Genomic DNA, 13,974 nt, shown 5'->3' with positions numbered 1-13,974 from the left:
AATGATCCAAGAGGGAGAGCATTGGCAAGTGTGACAGTGACCTTTGGGAATGCTGAGGTGAGTAATTACCCAGAATAGCTTAGCTGGTGCTAACTGTTGGCTGTGATTACTTCTGTGAGTGAATGATATACACAGTTTTGTCTTAGCTGCTTGAAATAAGGAATTGAGAAAGAACTCGACCTATGTGGCTTCCCCTCCAACCACTGTTAGCAGTCCTTGCACTATGGGATAGAATCTCACACAGGGCTTAAACTGTGGCAGTCTGAGAGGAGACTGGAAGTAACTACTACCTGAGTCTTTCTGAAGTTTCCGTTTGTTTTTAATTAATGCATAAACAGACTAAGGACACATTAACTGAATACCGTGCTTTGTTTTCACACACACTGTGCAAGGTTTGAAACAGGTGAAATAGGATTTTTCAAATTTACCTTCTCCCAGTAAAAATCCCTTTTTCAGCTTTTTGAGATGACTTGTTTCTTGATGAAGCTAATAAAGTCTGGTGAGGAAGATAAACTGAGACAACAGGAATTCTGGATGGCCAGCAGGCCAATACTTTGGAATTCTTGATTTGGCAAATGAAATAAAACAGGAGAAAGGGTTTGATTTTTATAATTAGCTTAATCCATGGTTATTAAGCCACAGTATTTTAAATATTATATATTATTATATATACACTGTAAAATAGTATATATACACTGTAAATTTTACACACATACACACACTGTAAAGTATTTTCAGGGACATCCAGTGTCAATGGAGATCACACTGAGTGAGCCATGATCCAGGATGTGTTCTCCCAGACTATTTTTGTTATGTCTTCATCTCAAGGTACTATTCATAGCACATTATTCAGCTCCAAATTTCTATAATTTGAAGTACTTGGATGGACAGAATATCTGAAAATAAATAAAATACTTTGTGTAAAAGCATATTTATTTCAAAGCATTTCTCCTTTAAAGACTGATCCTTCTCTTTCAGTTACATCATAAAAATATACAAAGTCAGAGAAATCCAAAGTCACAATACAGCTTCAAAGGCCAAGAATGACACCCCTGTGCATATCTGTGATGTGTCGGATGAAGCATACATCTGTAAGCCCCAGTGTTACTGACCCCATCTAAAGAAAGCCCATCTCTGAAAATAGGCTTAGGTTAAGCTTTTATTATCGTTATGCTTTTGCTGTTTTGTTTGAGGTTGTTGTTGTTGAGACAAGTTCTCTATAAGTATCCCAGGCTGACCTCAGACTCACTATGTAGCACAAGCTAGCATCTACATCATGGTGATTCTTCTACCTCAGCCTCCTCAGTGCTGGAATTACAGGTTTACACCACCACGATTGGCTAATTCTACTAAGATCTAATGCATTTATATTTTATCAGATATAATAGGTAATCAATTCCTTTTAAACAGTTTCTATTCATACACTGAACACAAAAGAAGCATTTTCTGGGAGAGTGGGGAGCCCCATATTTCCAGGGCTGTTTGCTGTCTTTTACACTGGTCTTTGACCAGGTAGCTCACTGTCTCCAAGTGTCACTTTTAATAGTAGAGCTCAAATCCATTCTATTTCGCTGAATTCCATGCTGCTAGTTCATGGCCTAGAACTTGGACAACGTTGTGAAAAAGCATCAAGTGTAAGTTACACAGAGCATTTAAATAGCGGCTATTCAACTTAAAATATATTTAAACATAAAACAATAATATAAAAAGTCATTTTTATTATAAATGCTTGTCACAATGACCAGCAGCTGACTCCATAGTCTTTATTAGGCTCTCTATGCCTTTAAAAAACTAAACTGACTGCATTGGGTATGCTCAGTGAGCATATAAAATTCAGTTTTATTTGTGTATGGTTGTATAAAATTAATATGGTTGCTAATAACTGCATCTAATTTTTCAGTGTTTTATTAAAAAGTCAAAGAACATAAAAAATGACTTTAAATACTTGGCTTAGTAGTCTGCTGTATGCACAGAAACCCGGCATACAGAGAAGCCAGTTCAGAGCTGAGAAAAAGGGTGGCTGCGATGGGCAGGATGAAGGGGGAGTGCAGTGCTAGCGTGTGTGGCTGGCAGGGGGACAGAGGTGAGGACCAGTAAGTGGTGCCAGCTCACAGACACCTTCCTTCTTGCTCATTCAGTGCATTTTTTTCCACAAGGGAAGTGGAAAATCATTGTATTTGCATTCCAGTTGTTCCTGTTCAGCATCCTTTAATGGTGTGGGATGGGAATGAATAAGACCACTCCATAGATGCCTTTGCTGAGTCCGGTTCAACTGGGACCTTGCAGGCAGCCCTCTTAGCAGATGCATGAGACAGATACTTAGGCTGAAAAGACAGTGTGTGTCAGGAGGTATGACTGAGGGATTCCTGTTTGTTGATCGATGAGTTGTTGAAAGTTAACTTGGGTGGGAGGGGTTGTTCTTTGTCATTAATCAGCATTTTTAATGTTGAGATTTTTGACTCGGAACTTTTGCTGCCATTAAATCACCAAATTAGTAAACTCTAATGAATCAAAGTTTAGTTTAAAATACATGAAGTAGCTCTCCCATTTACCGTAATTATTCTGAAAGTAGAAGCAACATCAACTGAGATCTTTTAATTGGGATGTGCCAACAGTGGTAGATATTATAAAAAGGGAATCTTTATATAACCATTTTCTGGGAGGCGATGCTGTGGCCTGAAAGCCAAGCACCTTTGTATGGCATTGTTCTTAAAGAGCAGCAAGCAACCCACAGACTTCTAACCCATAGGGCCAAACATCTTTTTATAAACATCTCATGAGTCCCTGGGTTTGTGGGGGAGAACTTTATTTCTCATTTATTTCAGTTTCATATAATTAAAGTTGCTACTCTCCGCTCAGTGAACTGAAGGAAGACTTTAATAATAATAATAATCTCAGGCTTTAATAAACTCTCACCTGAAACATGCCTTCCTGCTTGTGGATGGTGACGTTACTCCCAGAGACCTTCTCATAGTGAGTCCCCAAGTTAGACCCCAAGGCACTGGGCAGGGTGGTCATCCACTCCTGCTGAGCATTTGCTGCCTGTGTTTCTTTTCTGGTAACTTTTCTGGTTCACGGTAGTCATTCATTGTTGGATAATAATGATCTCAAAAGTTATTAAAATTGCTTAAATACACAATATATTTTGAAATTCTGAATACTCATTAAAATTTCTTCATTTTGGCTTTTGATGTATTGTTTTGTTTATTGGTTTGCCTTTACCTGTATTTCTAGACCAGAGCCATTTTATTCAAGAAACCCTGCCCTGAACAGGAAGCATTTTGGAACTGCTAGTCTGAAAGTCTTTCAGCTTTAAAAAGAAATAGCTGTTGTTTCTTCTCTCAGCCAGCAAATCATTCATTGTAGGTGCCCATGTCCCTCCCCAGCCCCTGCCCCTTAACCCTGGAACTCTGTATCGCTGAACACAAAGACCCAAGACTCCCATAACCATGGGATAAACAAAAGCTTACAGAGAGCACTGTGTTCTTGGCTCACCGAGGGGAGGGAGCTGCACAGATGGTAAAGAGAGGCCCAGACAAGGCTTTGGTAAAGCAGGCACTCAATTGCTCACAGACAAATGGAAGTTCCTGATTCTCATGTAGTTTCAGTGTGCCCATTCATGTCTCCATACACAGATACACAGTTCTGATCAAACATGATAGGGTCTCATGTTTCTCACATGTTCTGGTTAAATGACACAGGACACATCACTTGATGTTCTTGGCTTCCTAATCCATAGAATCTACACATTGCGTTATCTACCTTGCTGGTGCTTGGTATTTTGTTGTCAATTAACAAACACCAGAAGCCATACATGCTATTGTCTTCCTCTTTTTTTTTTAATTGTAAGAAGCCTCTAATATTTATTCATTGCTCTTCAAGAAAACTGCCAAGCAATAATGGAGAAGAATGTTCTACTAAAATGCCAAATAAAGCCTAATTTCATTGGCAATAAGAAAACAAACTCATTTTAAAGAAAAGTTTAGTTTCATCACAGCACTAGAAACTTCTCAACCCCTACCCTCTAGGAGTAGATTTAATTAGTAATCCAGTATAGGTGGCCACAAGAAAAGCCAACTCTTTCCTATCCTGTAGTGCTTATGGGGTTATATAAATTGACTTTTCAGAGAATATGTAAAAAAAAAAAAAAACACACATGCTCATTTAGACACACAATGAAAAAGACTGCTTAGCATTTAGCTGAATGGGGCCGGCATGGATTTTACAATGTATTTTGCCTTAAGTTTCCTGGCTTTTTAACTTGGCATGCAGTTCAACTGCAGGATTGTTTTGTTTCCCATATTTAAATAACTGAATTGCAATCATAATACTTAACCAAGCTAAAAAAAAATGACATTACTATTTACCCGACAGGAAAAAATATGTCTCAAAACTCATTTTAATCCTCTGTCCACTTTTCCTTCTCCCTGTACCCTGCACTAAGGTTTCCTTCTTAAATTACTCTGAAGTTTTAGAAAACCAGCCAGACTTATGTTGCTTTTTAGCACTTGTGTTTTGGTTTGGGGATATTTCACACTAATGCACGCCCTGCCGCGCCCCCCCCCCCCCCCCCCGTGTCTCTGCAGTAAACACATCTGTGAATTGCTAATTGTTTTAGATTAACCCCAGAGATGTTTGGCAGACATGGTTATGGCATTTTCAGCCCACAAATTTGGTGTTTATTTCTGGGACTTTGATCATAAACCCTCCACACAGGCATACAGATCCGTTAGTTGCCCTGTGGAGAGAATGAGAAAGGCATCCTGTGTCCTCTGGCTCTCATGAGGATGGGCCACTCTGCCTTCTCCTCTCTGCTTGTATTCTTCAGCTCTGCTGCCTTAACAAAACAGTGCTGGATGGTTGGCTCAAGCAGTGGAACTTAATTTTCTGCCAGTTAGTCCTAGATGCTGGAAGGCTGAAACCCCAGACCTAGGAAATCAGATGAGTACTGGTCTCAGCTTGGAGATAGTCAGCTTGTCACATGACCTCTCCTCTGTGGTCACATTCTGAGAGATCTTGCTGCTATCTCTTTCTCTCTTTATGAGAACCCTTGTTCTGTCTGTTTAGACTCCACACTGATGACCTCATGGACCAGTAATGACAATTTTTTGGGGTGGGGGGTGGGGCGTTACATTTAGTACCTATGATATAAAAAGGACTACATTGGCCTATAGCACTTGGGGTCTCCCCCCACCAGATATGCCCCCAACCCATGAGCTCTGAAATACTAATCTTTGTGGCTTCTGTCTATGGACCTCAATGTCCATTGGTTTCTGGCAAGTTTTAGCCTATAGGGTAGCCTGGCAGGAAATGGGTTGAGAATAGGAGGAGGGGTCTGCAGAGGCAGCCTTGGTTTAAGAGACCCTCCCAAATCCTAGTATCCCTCCATGTTCAGTCCCTGTGACTCCTCTCCACCCATACCCAGACCTCAGACAGCTGGTGAACATGTGCTGTCCTTTCAGCTTACTGTGCTTATTATCTTTTGTTTACTTGTGACATAGAATCTTTCTATGTAGCCCTCAACGGTCTAGAACTCACTATGTAGCCCAGGCTGGCTTTGCACTCACAGAGATCTGCCTACCTCTGCCTCCCTAGGGTTGGGACTAAAAATGAATGCTACCCAACCTGTCCATTTATTTATCTATGCTTGTTTATGAAAGAATTCCTGCCAATTACCTGTTGGATACAAGGATGTCACCTCTGGAAGGGACATTTTTAGAAAAGCAGCAGTCATGGTCCTTTGATCCCATAAATTCCTGAAGGACACCTTAAGTGGTGGCATAATGCCACTCTAGCAGTGGCTCTCAACCTGTGGGTCACAACCCCTTTGAGGGTCGAATGACCCTTTCACAGGAGTCACCTAAGACCATTGAAAAACACAGATATTTACATTACAATTCATAACAGCAGTAAACTTATAATTATGCAGTAGCAATGAAAATAATTTTATGGTTAGGGGTCACCACAACATGAGGAACTGTATTAAAGGGTCACAGCATTAGGAGGGTTGAGAACCACTGCTCTGTAGTGATGTCACTTGTGGGTTTTGCAATAATAGAGTGTCTAGTGTTCATACTCCTGAGGGAGCACATTAGGTTGAGGTTTCCTAAAGAATTTGGGGTCTAAAACCTATGTCCTCCCTGTTAGTGCTGCTCGGGAGAAGACGTGCATTCTTTGCTTGTCAGTCCTACATTTGCCCTGGATCTGCAAAGAACAGGAGCTAGACTGCTCTTAGATCCCAACTCCAGCCTTCATTGGAGACACAAGAGGCTTCCCTAAAAGCAGAAAGAATCTCAGTCCCATCCCATTTGCTGAGGAGGCAACTAGAAAAGAATGGCTCAGGTTCTGGCTCCCGTCCTGTATCTGGCGATTAGTGAGGGCTTCTGAGATGCACTCTGTTAATCTGTAAAATGGTGATGTATAGGCTTGTATTGTGCACTGTATCATCTGTAGTGCTTCTAATTAAAACTTTTCTAACATGTTGGCCTCTATTGTTTTGAGTATATAGTAAATCATCTGTGACTATGACACTTGTTGATCATAATGCAAAAATTATCCCTTAAGAGTTGACACAAAGGTCAGGGGAAGTATCTCAATCATAGAGAGCATGCCTCTCATTCATAAAACCTTGGACTGCATCCCCAGCATTGGAGAAAAAAATTACTTCTTTCAACCAGATACATATATACCCGCAATCACAGTACTTGGGAGATGAGGCAGAAAGTTCATGATGTTGTGACTAATATCAGGCTATATACTGAGACCCTGTCTCAAAATAAGCAAACAAACAAAACAAAACAACAACAACAACAACAACAAAAATAGATTTAGAGGGACTAGAGAGTAGTTAAAAACAGTAGTTAAAAACACTTCCTGCTCCTCCAGCAGACCTGAGTTCAGATCCCAGAAGCCTTGTGGAGCAGCTCACAACCACTTCCAGCTTCAGCTCTAAGAGATCTATCACCCTCCTTTGGCCTCTGTGGACACCTCTACACGTGTGATATACACTTACATAGACAGACAGACAGACAGACAGACAGACAGACAGACAGACAGACAGACACACACACACACACACACACACACACACAAATAAACATAAGTAATTCAAGCTGCATTCTCCCTCTTAACAATGGAATTGTTGTTCTCCTTTGTTGATAACGCTAATACATGGTCATGGAAACATGGTTTAAAGAAGAAAATAAATTCCTAATCTTACCAAACAGAATGACTTCTGTTACACTGCTCTTGTGTGATAGCCTCCAGCATCTGAATTCTGGAGATACACACTTTTTCTTAGCTCAGATACCCTATATCTATGCGCACAGTGTATTTATAACAACTTATAAACACAAAAGTACTTTCTGAACATTTTCTTACTGAATATTTAAATTATTTTCAACTATTTTAATAAAATGTACCTAGGTACACAGTCATAAATTTAGATAAATAAATGCTATTGCATTGCTTTGCTCTTTCGTGGCTCTGTGGCATTCATTCTGTCATCTGTTATGGTGTTGATCACATCAGGTGGGTCTTCCGCCTCCCCATGCATTCTGTTGACCTGTCCAGGTAAGTTGCAGTATGCCCATGCTTTTGGCCTAGAATAATCCCTCTCAGTCTTTGAAGGAGGGACTATGCTGATGATAACTGGAACATTCCTCATTCTTCTGGCAATCTTCTTTCTCTGAGGTCTAGGCGTGAGTCTAACTGTTCACACAAAGGTGAGACATAACTTCCTGTGAATGCTGGACAGAGCATAGACCGAGACTTATTTCATGGTGGCATGATTATTTCTACATTCTTCTAGGTTTTTATTATGTCTACATTCCTGGTTTTCTAAGTGTTGTGATAGGAAGTCAGGAGTGGTCGAGCAGACCCAGCTATCCATTAGTGATAGCAACTGGGTTGTGCTCTGGCAGGAACTCTCATTCTTGTTCTCTGCAGGGAAGGACGGGTCTTTCTGTGTAGACAACATTGTTCTTTTACAGTTCAGAGAACAAAAAGAAATAAATATCAAGCTTGGTCTAGTCAGGCTATAAATATCCTGTTCCCTAAGGATTCAAGGTCAAGAAGAGTGCATTATAGATAGTCTGGATCCTTTGTTATCACTATATTTGGCTTTTTAAATGAGCTGCTTTCACGAAGCAGTGACCAAAATATTGACAGAAACAGCCTAACACCAGAAAGCCTTGTTTGACTCTGAGTTTCAGAAAGTTTTAGCCCGTTCTATGGGGAAAGTGTGGTGGAGTGGCTTTGTCCACCATGGAGGCGAGGGCGAGGGTTCCTCTCTTCCTGTCAGCCCAGGTCCTTGTGCTAGCGTGCAGAGGCCTGCCTTGTGTGCCCTGTTCGAACCAGCCAGACCCCACCTCCTGCAGTTTCCTCAGCTTCCCCAAATAGAGCTAGCAGCTGGGAGACAAGTGCTCAAAACATGAGCCGGTCAGGTCCGTTTTAGAGTCAGACTCTCCCTAGCTCAGCTATTTCTCCTTCCACCTTATGGCCTTGAAAGGAGGCTCCACCCTCCCCAGCTGTGTGGCTTTATTTGCCTGGGCTAAGTGGAAGATGGTGGGTTTGCTGTAGATATCCTTCAGTGTGGCTTGAAATTGATTTTTTTTTTTAATTCTTAGGAATTTAGCTGCCAAAGAGGCAAAGATACACTTTACTTCATTCCTCAGCGCTCACCTTAACTGCTACTCATTACATTATTTAGGACTTCAAGGTACTCTTGCAGCTATTTTAAGCTACCAGTTTTGATGGAAAGGGTAACTCAGTGCTTAGCATTTTGAGTCATAGCGAGTTGATCTGATTATAAGTATGACATAGCATTACTGCTCTTACAGACAGTGGGAACTGGCATAGACTTCTTTATACTTTGTGATTCTCAGGTGTCAAATGACATTATACAACAGCCTCCCTTTACAGTAGTTGTGAAGATTTAAAACAATATTATATTACTATAATTCTTACAGTAACATTTCAGCTTTGGGGTCTGTATTAAATTTTCATTCCCTGGTGTATCTTTTATCACTGTAGAACATCACTGAACCTTACTACCTCAGTTCCTCATTTGCATCATAGGGACAATTGTGTTGGTCTCACACGTTTGTTGAAAAGGTTCAGCCTGAGTCTGTAAAGCAATTATAATTATGCTCAGTTTGTAAATATTGATCATTCTTAGTATAACATTGGTGTTCTTGATACTTCTGTGGCCATATTACTTTCTTAAGGCAACTCTCCTTACCTTTCCTTCCCAAGGCATCTTAAACCCAACATATTGTTTAGAACAGCATCACTTTCATTCTGCAAATACTTTGTATTAATGGTTCTGATCTTCTCTTAATTTATAACCTGGGGTCCTATCTTCTCATGTCTCTAATTTTCTCTGTCTGTCAACAGGGGCGGAGAGGCCTCGGCTCTGTGTTTGTCTGGGCATCTGGCAATGGTGGACGGAGCAAAGACCACTGCTCTTGTGATGGCTACACCAACAGCATCTATACCATCTCCATCAGCAGTACAGCTGAAAGTGGGAAGAAGCCGTGGTACTTGGAAGAGTGTTCATCTACACTGGCCACAACCTACAGCAGTGGAGAATCCTATGATAAGAAAATAGTAGGTCACTTTTGCATGTCTGTTACCATCCATTTCTTCAGTGTTCACATTCAAAGATAAAGAGAGATCCATAAATGTATAGAAGTAGCATGTGGAAACAGCAGTTCAGATTAACTGATGGTGCAAAATAAGTTGCTGTGGACATTAGCAGTCTGTTACTGATTCCTTGAAAATGTTTGTCTGGATCATGATATTTGAGCATTAATTTAATGTTGATCATGATTAAGCTTCTTCAGTTTTATTAAGAACAAATGATTGGTCTGCATATACCTTGATAGTGGCAGAATAAAAACAAGAATCAATGTGTGATTCTTATCTTAGTGCCCCTATCATGGACTTTTGATTCTGGTGTCTCATATAGCTAATTCATTATGAACAAAAAAGTACTTAGGAAAACTCATAATCACACTTAAAATGTACATTTCCTTGTCTGTATCCTTGGGCTGTACATCTACAGACTAACTAACCAACAACACCACATTGACATTACCTTGAAGATATTTTAGTAGCCTTTATTCACTAGACAATGCAGGATTACAACTGTGTACATAGCACTTGTGTTATTCAGTGTATTAAAGCAATCTAGAGATTGAGTAGTGTCTAAGGAAAGATGTGCAGAGATCAATAGGCAAATACTATGACGCTATTGTATTTTAAATACAGGACTTAAACATTCTCAGATTTTAGGATTCCTGAAACCAATCCTTTGCAGAGACCCAGGGGCTGTATTTATCCAATGTGTACTAGTCCTGAACCAGCTGCTTTTCTAAGTCTACTGTAGTCTACTGAATAGGGAAGTATGGAAGTGTAGGGGTGTCCCCTGTTCACCACCCTATCCTGCTGTCTTGCCAAACAGCTGAAGAATTCAGAATTTGGGGTTGGGGATTTAGCTCAGTGGTAGAGTGCTTGCCTAGCAAGTGCAAGGCCCTGGGTTCGGTCCTCAGCTCCAGGGGGAAAAAAAGAATTCAGAATTCAGGTTACTAGTTTGACCTACCCAAGTTTGTGCCACTTGAGCCTTTCTAGAAGGTTTAACAGTTTGTGGCTCATGGCGCCATTGCTGAAATAATTGGGGGAGACACAAGTCAATAAAAGATGCAACCTAGTGCTAACCATTCTCAGTGTCTGGGGAAGCTGACCCCTAGAACGCCTGCCACAGTGCTGCTAATTTTAAATATCAAATACCATTCCTCTTCTCCTGACTGTGGTTTTCTACACAGGATTCATCTTTCAAATGCGCAGCTGAGCTGATTCACCTCATGTTTGAGGAGCCAGCCACACAGGGACGGGTCACACTGCGGAGGGGTATCTCATTTTTCTGTAGTGGTAGGGGAGCCACTGCAAGTTAACTGTGGCAACCCCCATATCCAAAACACTAAATCCAAAGCTATGTAGTACTGTTATGACTCTACATTTGGAGACTATTTAAAACATAAAAATCACTTAAAATATGTAAAGTTATAAACAGGATGTATGCACAGCATGTATACATGAAGCATAAATGAATTCTAATTCCCAAAATATTTCATTCTGTTCAGGCATTCCAAAATCTAGAGAAAAATTCTATAGTTCCAAACACCTCAGGTTCAGAGCACATGCCTCTTGTGTGAAATTAATTTATAATCTAGTAATCTCCTGTTAATGGTTTGTTTATTATAAGATTTTTGTGTCTGATTTCCCAACTAGTTTTTAGTGCATACTTTAGTTACATTTTAAAGATGTCCCAATCATTCCCGAATGACTGGATTTAAAAATATTCACAAGTCTGGGGCTGGAAAAATGGTTCAGAAATTTTAAAAATTGGTTATTCTTCCAGAGGACCTGGGTTTGGTTCCCAGCATCCACATAGCAGCTCACAACCATGTCACTCCAATCCCAGGAGATCCAGTGTCCTCTTCTGGCATCTGTGGGCACTACACACATGTGGTACACAGACATACCTTCAGGCAAAATACCCATACACATCAATAAAGTTGTATGTATACAAGTCCATTTCTCAGTATCTCCTTGATCATTTATCAGTGAACTAATTCCAAATACAAAGTAAAACACTTAAGGAGAATGTACAGAGATGAGCAAGACTAGATGTTTCTGGTTTGTTTAATTAAAAATTGGTGCCCTTACCAAGATTTTGACTTCATTATAGAACTGTAAACATCTGGAAATACCTCTTTTGCTTTCCAGTAGAAAACTGTGTATTCTCTAGCTTGTCACCTAGGTCTACCAGTGCCCTGTGACACCCATCTCTGCATCACAAAGTACCTGAGAAACTCCTGGACAAGAGTCCCACCATTGTCTGGCACTGATGGCACACGCCTTTAACCCAGCACTTGGGAGGCAGAGACAGGCGGAGCTCTGTGAGTTCGAGGCCAGCCTGGGCTACAGAGTGAGATCCAGGAAAGGCACAAAGCTACACAGAGAAACCCTGTCTCAAAACCTCGCCCCCCCCCACAAAAAAAAAAAAGAGTCCCACCATTTAGCTCTACAGTCTGAGGATCTGCAGCAAGCTCACACTTGCTCCCAAGCATCTTGTGACCTGGCCAGTCTTGTTCTTGTGGTACCATTGCTGTGGGGATGGTATTAATCAGTTCCATAAATTCCTTCTCTAAAAGAGAAGTCTAACAGACAAATATCAAAACAGGAGTGTGCCCCGCATTTCTGATGGAACGCATCACGTGATTTGGCCTGAACACCTCAGAATCACGTCAGTGAGGTTCATTCCCTAGGCCTGGGCATCACTGTGCTTGTAATTGTGCAGCACTTGTTGTGACCTCATGAACAAAACCATAGAGCAAGTGTGAGCTCCATATGTTTACAGTTCTGTAATGAAGTCAAAATCTTGCTGAGGGGTGAGAGCTTGGGAACCTGGACACCATGACTGGATGTCAGTGTCTTTCTGTGAGGTCTTACACTTCATATTCCCTTCACCAACTGGGTGCATATTTAATTCTTCCTTATATCTACTTTGTGATTACTCTCTTTCTAAAAGGAAATTTCCATTTATTAAGAATCAGAAACTTACTGTTTTGCTTATGGGATGATGTCTTCAGATAGAGGTAAAGGAAGTAACCCAGGCATTTCCGAATGGAACTAATTGGTGTCTCACCGCACTGGTGTACACTGGCCACTGGCTCGGGGACATAACATCTTGTGTAAAAACGGGGCCTTCATTCTAGATTACAGTATTTCTGTAATAAATGAATCTTTGAGGGCATCCATTTCTCATTACAAAGGCCAGTCATTCATCTCTGCGTTTTCTCTTTCTCTTTACCTAGTTCTTCAATTCTTTTCTTTTTGTCTGCACCCTCAAATTACCCACGAAGGAAGAGGAGATTTGGAAGCTATTTGAATTCAGTGTCTGACTTCCTACTGACCACCTAGTGCTAAGCCGCCCACTCAGAGTCTTGACCTCCTCAACTGTAAAATTGAGGTGACACCCAGATGGCCTCAGAGATTCCCAGGAGACAGTAAGAAACCAGGGATAGTGACAGCTTGAGTCTGAGTGTCTGGTGTGCATTTGGCTCTGCTAGTGGCTGGCATGACTGTCCTGAGGCCTGTGCAGCCTTCTGCATCCTGGAAGGTTAGTTGGTCATATCTCTGTTCACAGAGTTTCTTGTTGCACCTTCCTTTTTCCTATCCATAAAACCAACCCTGTGGTCTGTTCTACCAACCCCATAAAGAAAGCCACTGTGATCAGGAACATGTTAACAGCCTGAACATGAGTGGAATTGGCAGCAACATCAGATTTTTATGGTCCAGCTGACCCCCTTTCGTTCCAGATGTCAGGATGATGAATAAGCCCACAGTGCGCCCAGGACCTTGCCACCACCGGGCTTTGAACCTAGACGCCTGTGGTCTCTGGGTGATGCCTGCATCCTGTTAGTGGCATCCATGATGGAGTGCTGCAGGAGCATCAGTGTCTTCTTTGTACTGGGCCCCTTCCCTGAGCCATTCATTTCCCTCTGTCACTTGCTGCCTCTCCAGGAAAGCACGGTTGTCGTTCTTCATTCCTAAGAGCACCTTTGTGATTTGAACCGAGACAGCTGCTGAGGTTCTGAGGGACAGGAAAGATCTCTCATCTGCTTCTAGGAAAGCACTTCGTTAAATAAACTTTACATATCTGGGACAAAAGATCTTTTCATGACGTGGAAGCAGGAAAGCTTGCCCTGGGTTTCAAAATATAGTGAGGACTGCGTCGCTGCATGTCCTGCCATTACTAGTAACTCAACAGTGGGTACTGCTATTCTATTCACATTCACATAGACTTGGGGCCTTAGTAGCCTGACAGCTTATTCCAGCAAATGAAGCACCCAGAATGTCAGGAGTATAATAAGAAGCTCTTTTCTAAACAAAATGATCAGAAATGAC

General features: G+C 41.2%; 1 protein-coding gene across 4 annotated transcripts in view; it reads left to right on the top strand.

The window, feature by feature from the left end:
* The window catches only part of Pcsk5 (proprotein convertase subtilisin/kexin type 5), a 434,887-nt gene that overhangs the window by 184,341 nt on the left and 236,572 nt on the right, over positions 1-13,974 (top strand). For all 4 annotated transcript variants that reach the window (XM_076560923.1, XM_076560919.1, XM_006995970.4 and 1 more), the window contains exon 8: positions 9,397-9,609. In XM_076560923.1, the coding sequence (XP_076417038.1) occupies positions 9,397-9,609 (213 nt within the window). The remainder of the gene's footprint in view (positions 1-9,396; positions 9,610-13,974) is intronic.

The sequence above is a fragment of the Peromyscus maniculatus genome, chromosome 1, assembly GCF_049852395.1.
Source record: "Peromyscus maniculatus bairdii isolate BWxNUB_F1_BW_parent chromosome 1, HU_Pman_BW_mat_3.1, whole genome shotgun sequence".
Lineage (NCBI taxonomy): Eukaryota > Metazoa > Chordata > Mammalia > Rodentia > Cricetidae > Peromyscus > Peromyscus maniculatus.
The sequence above is the reverse complement of the archived record's forward strand: the minus strand, read 5'-3'. Positions and strand labels throughout refer to the sequence as shown.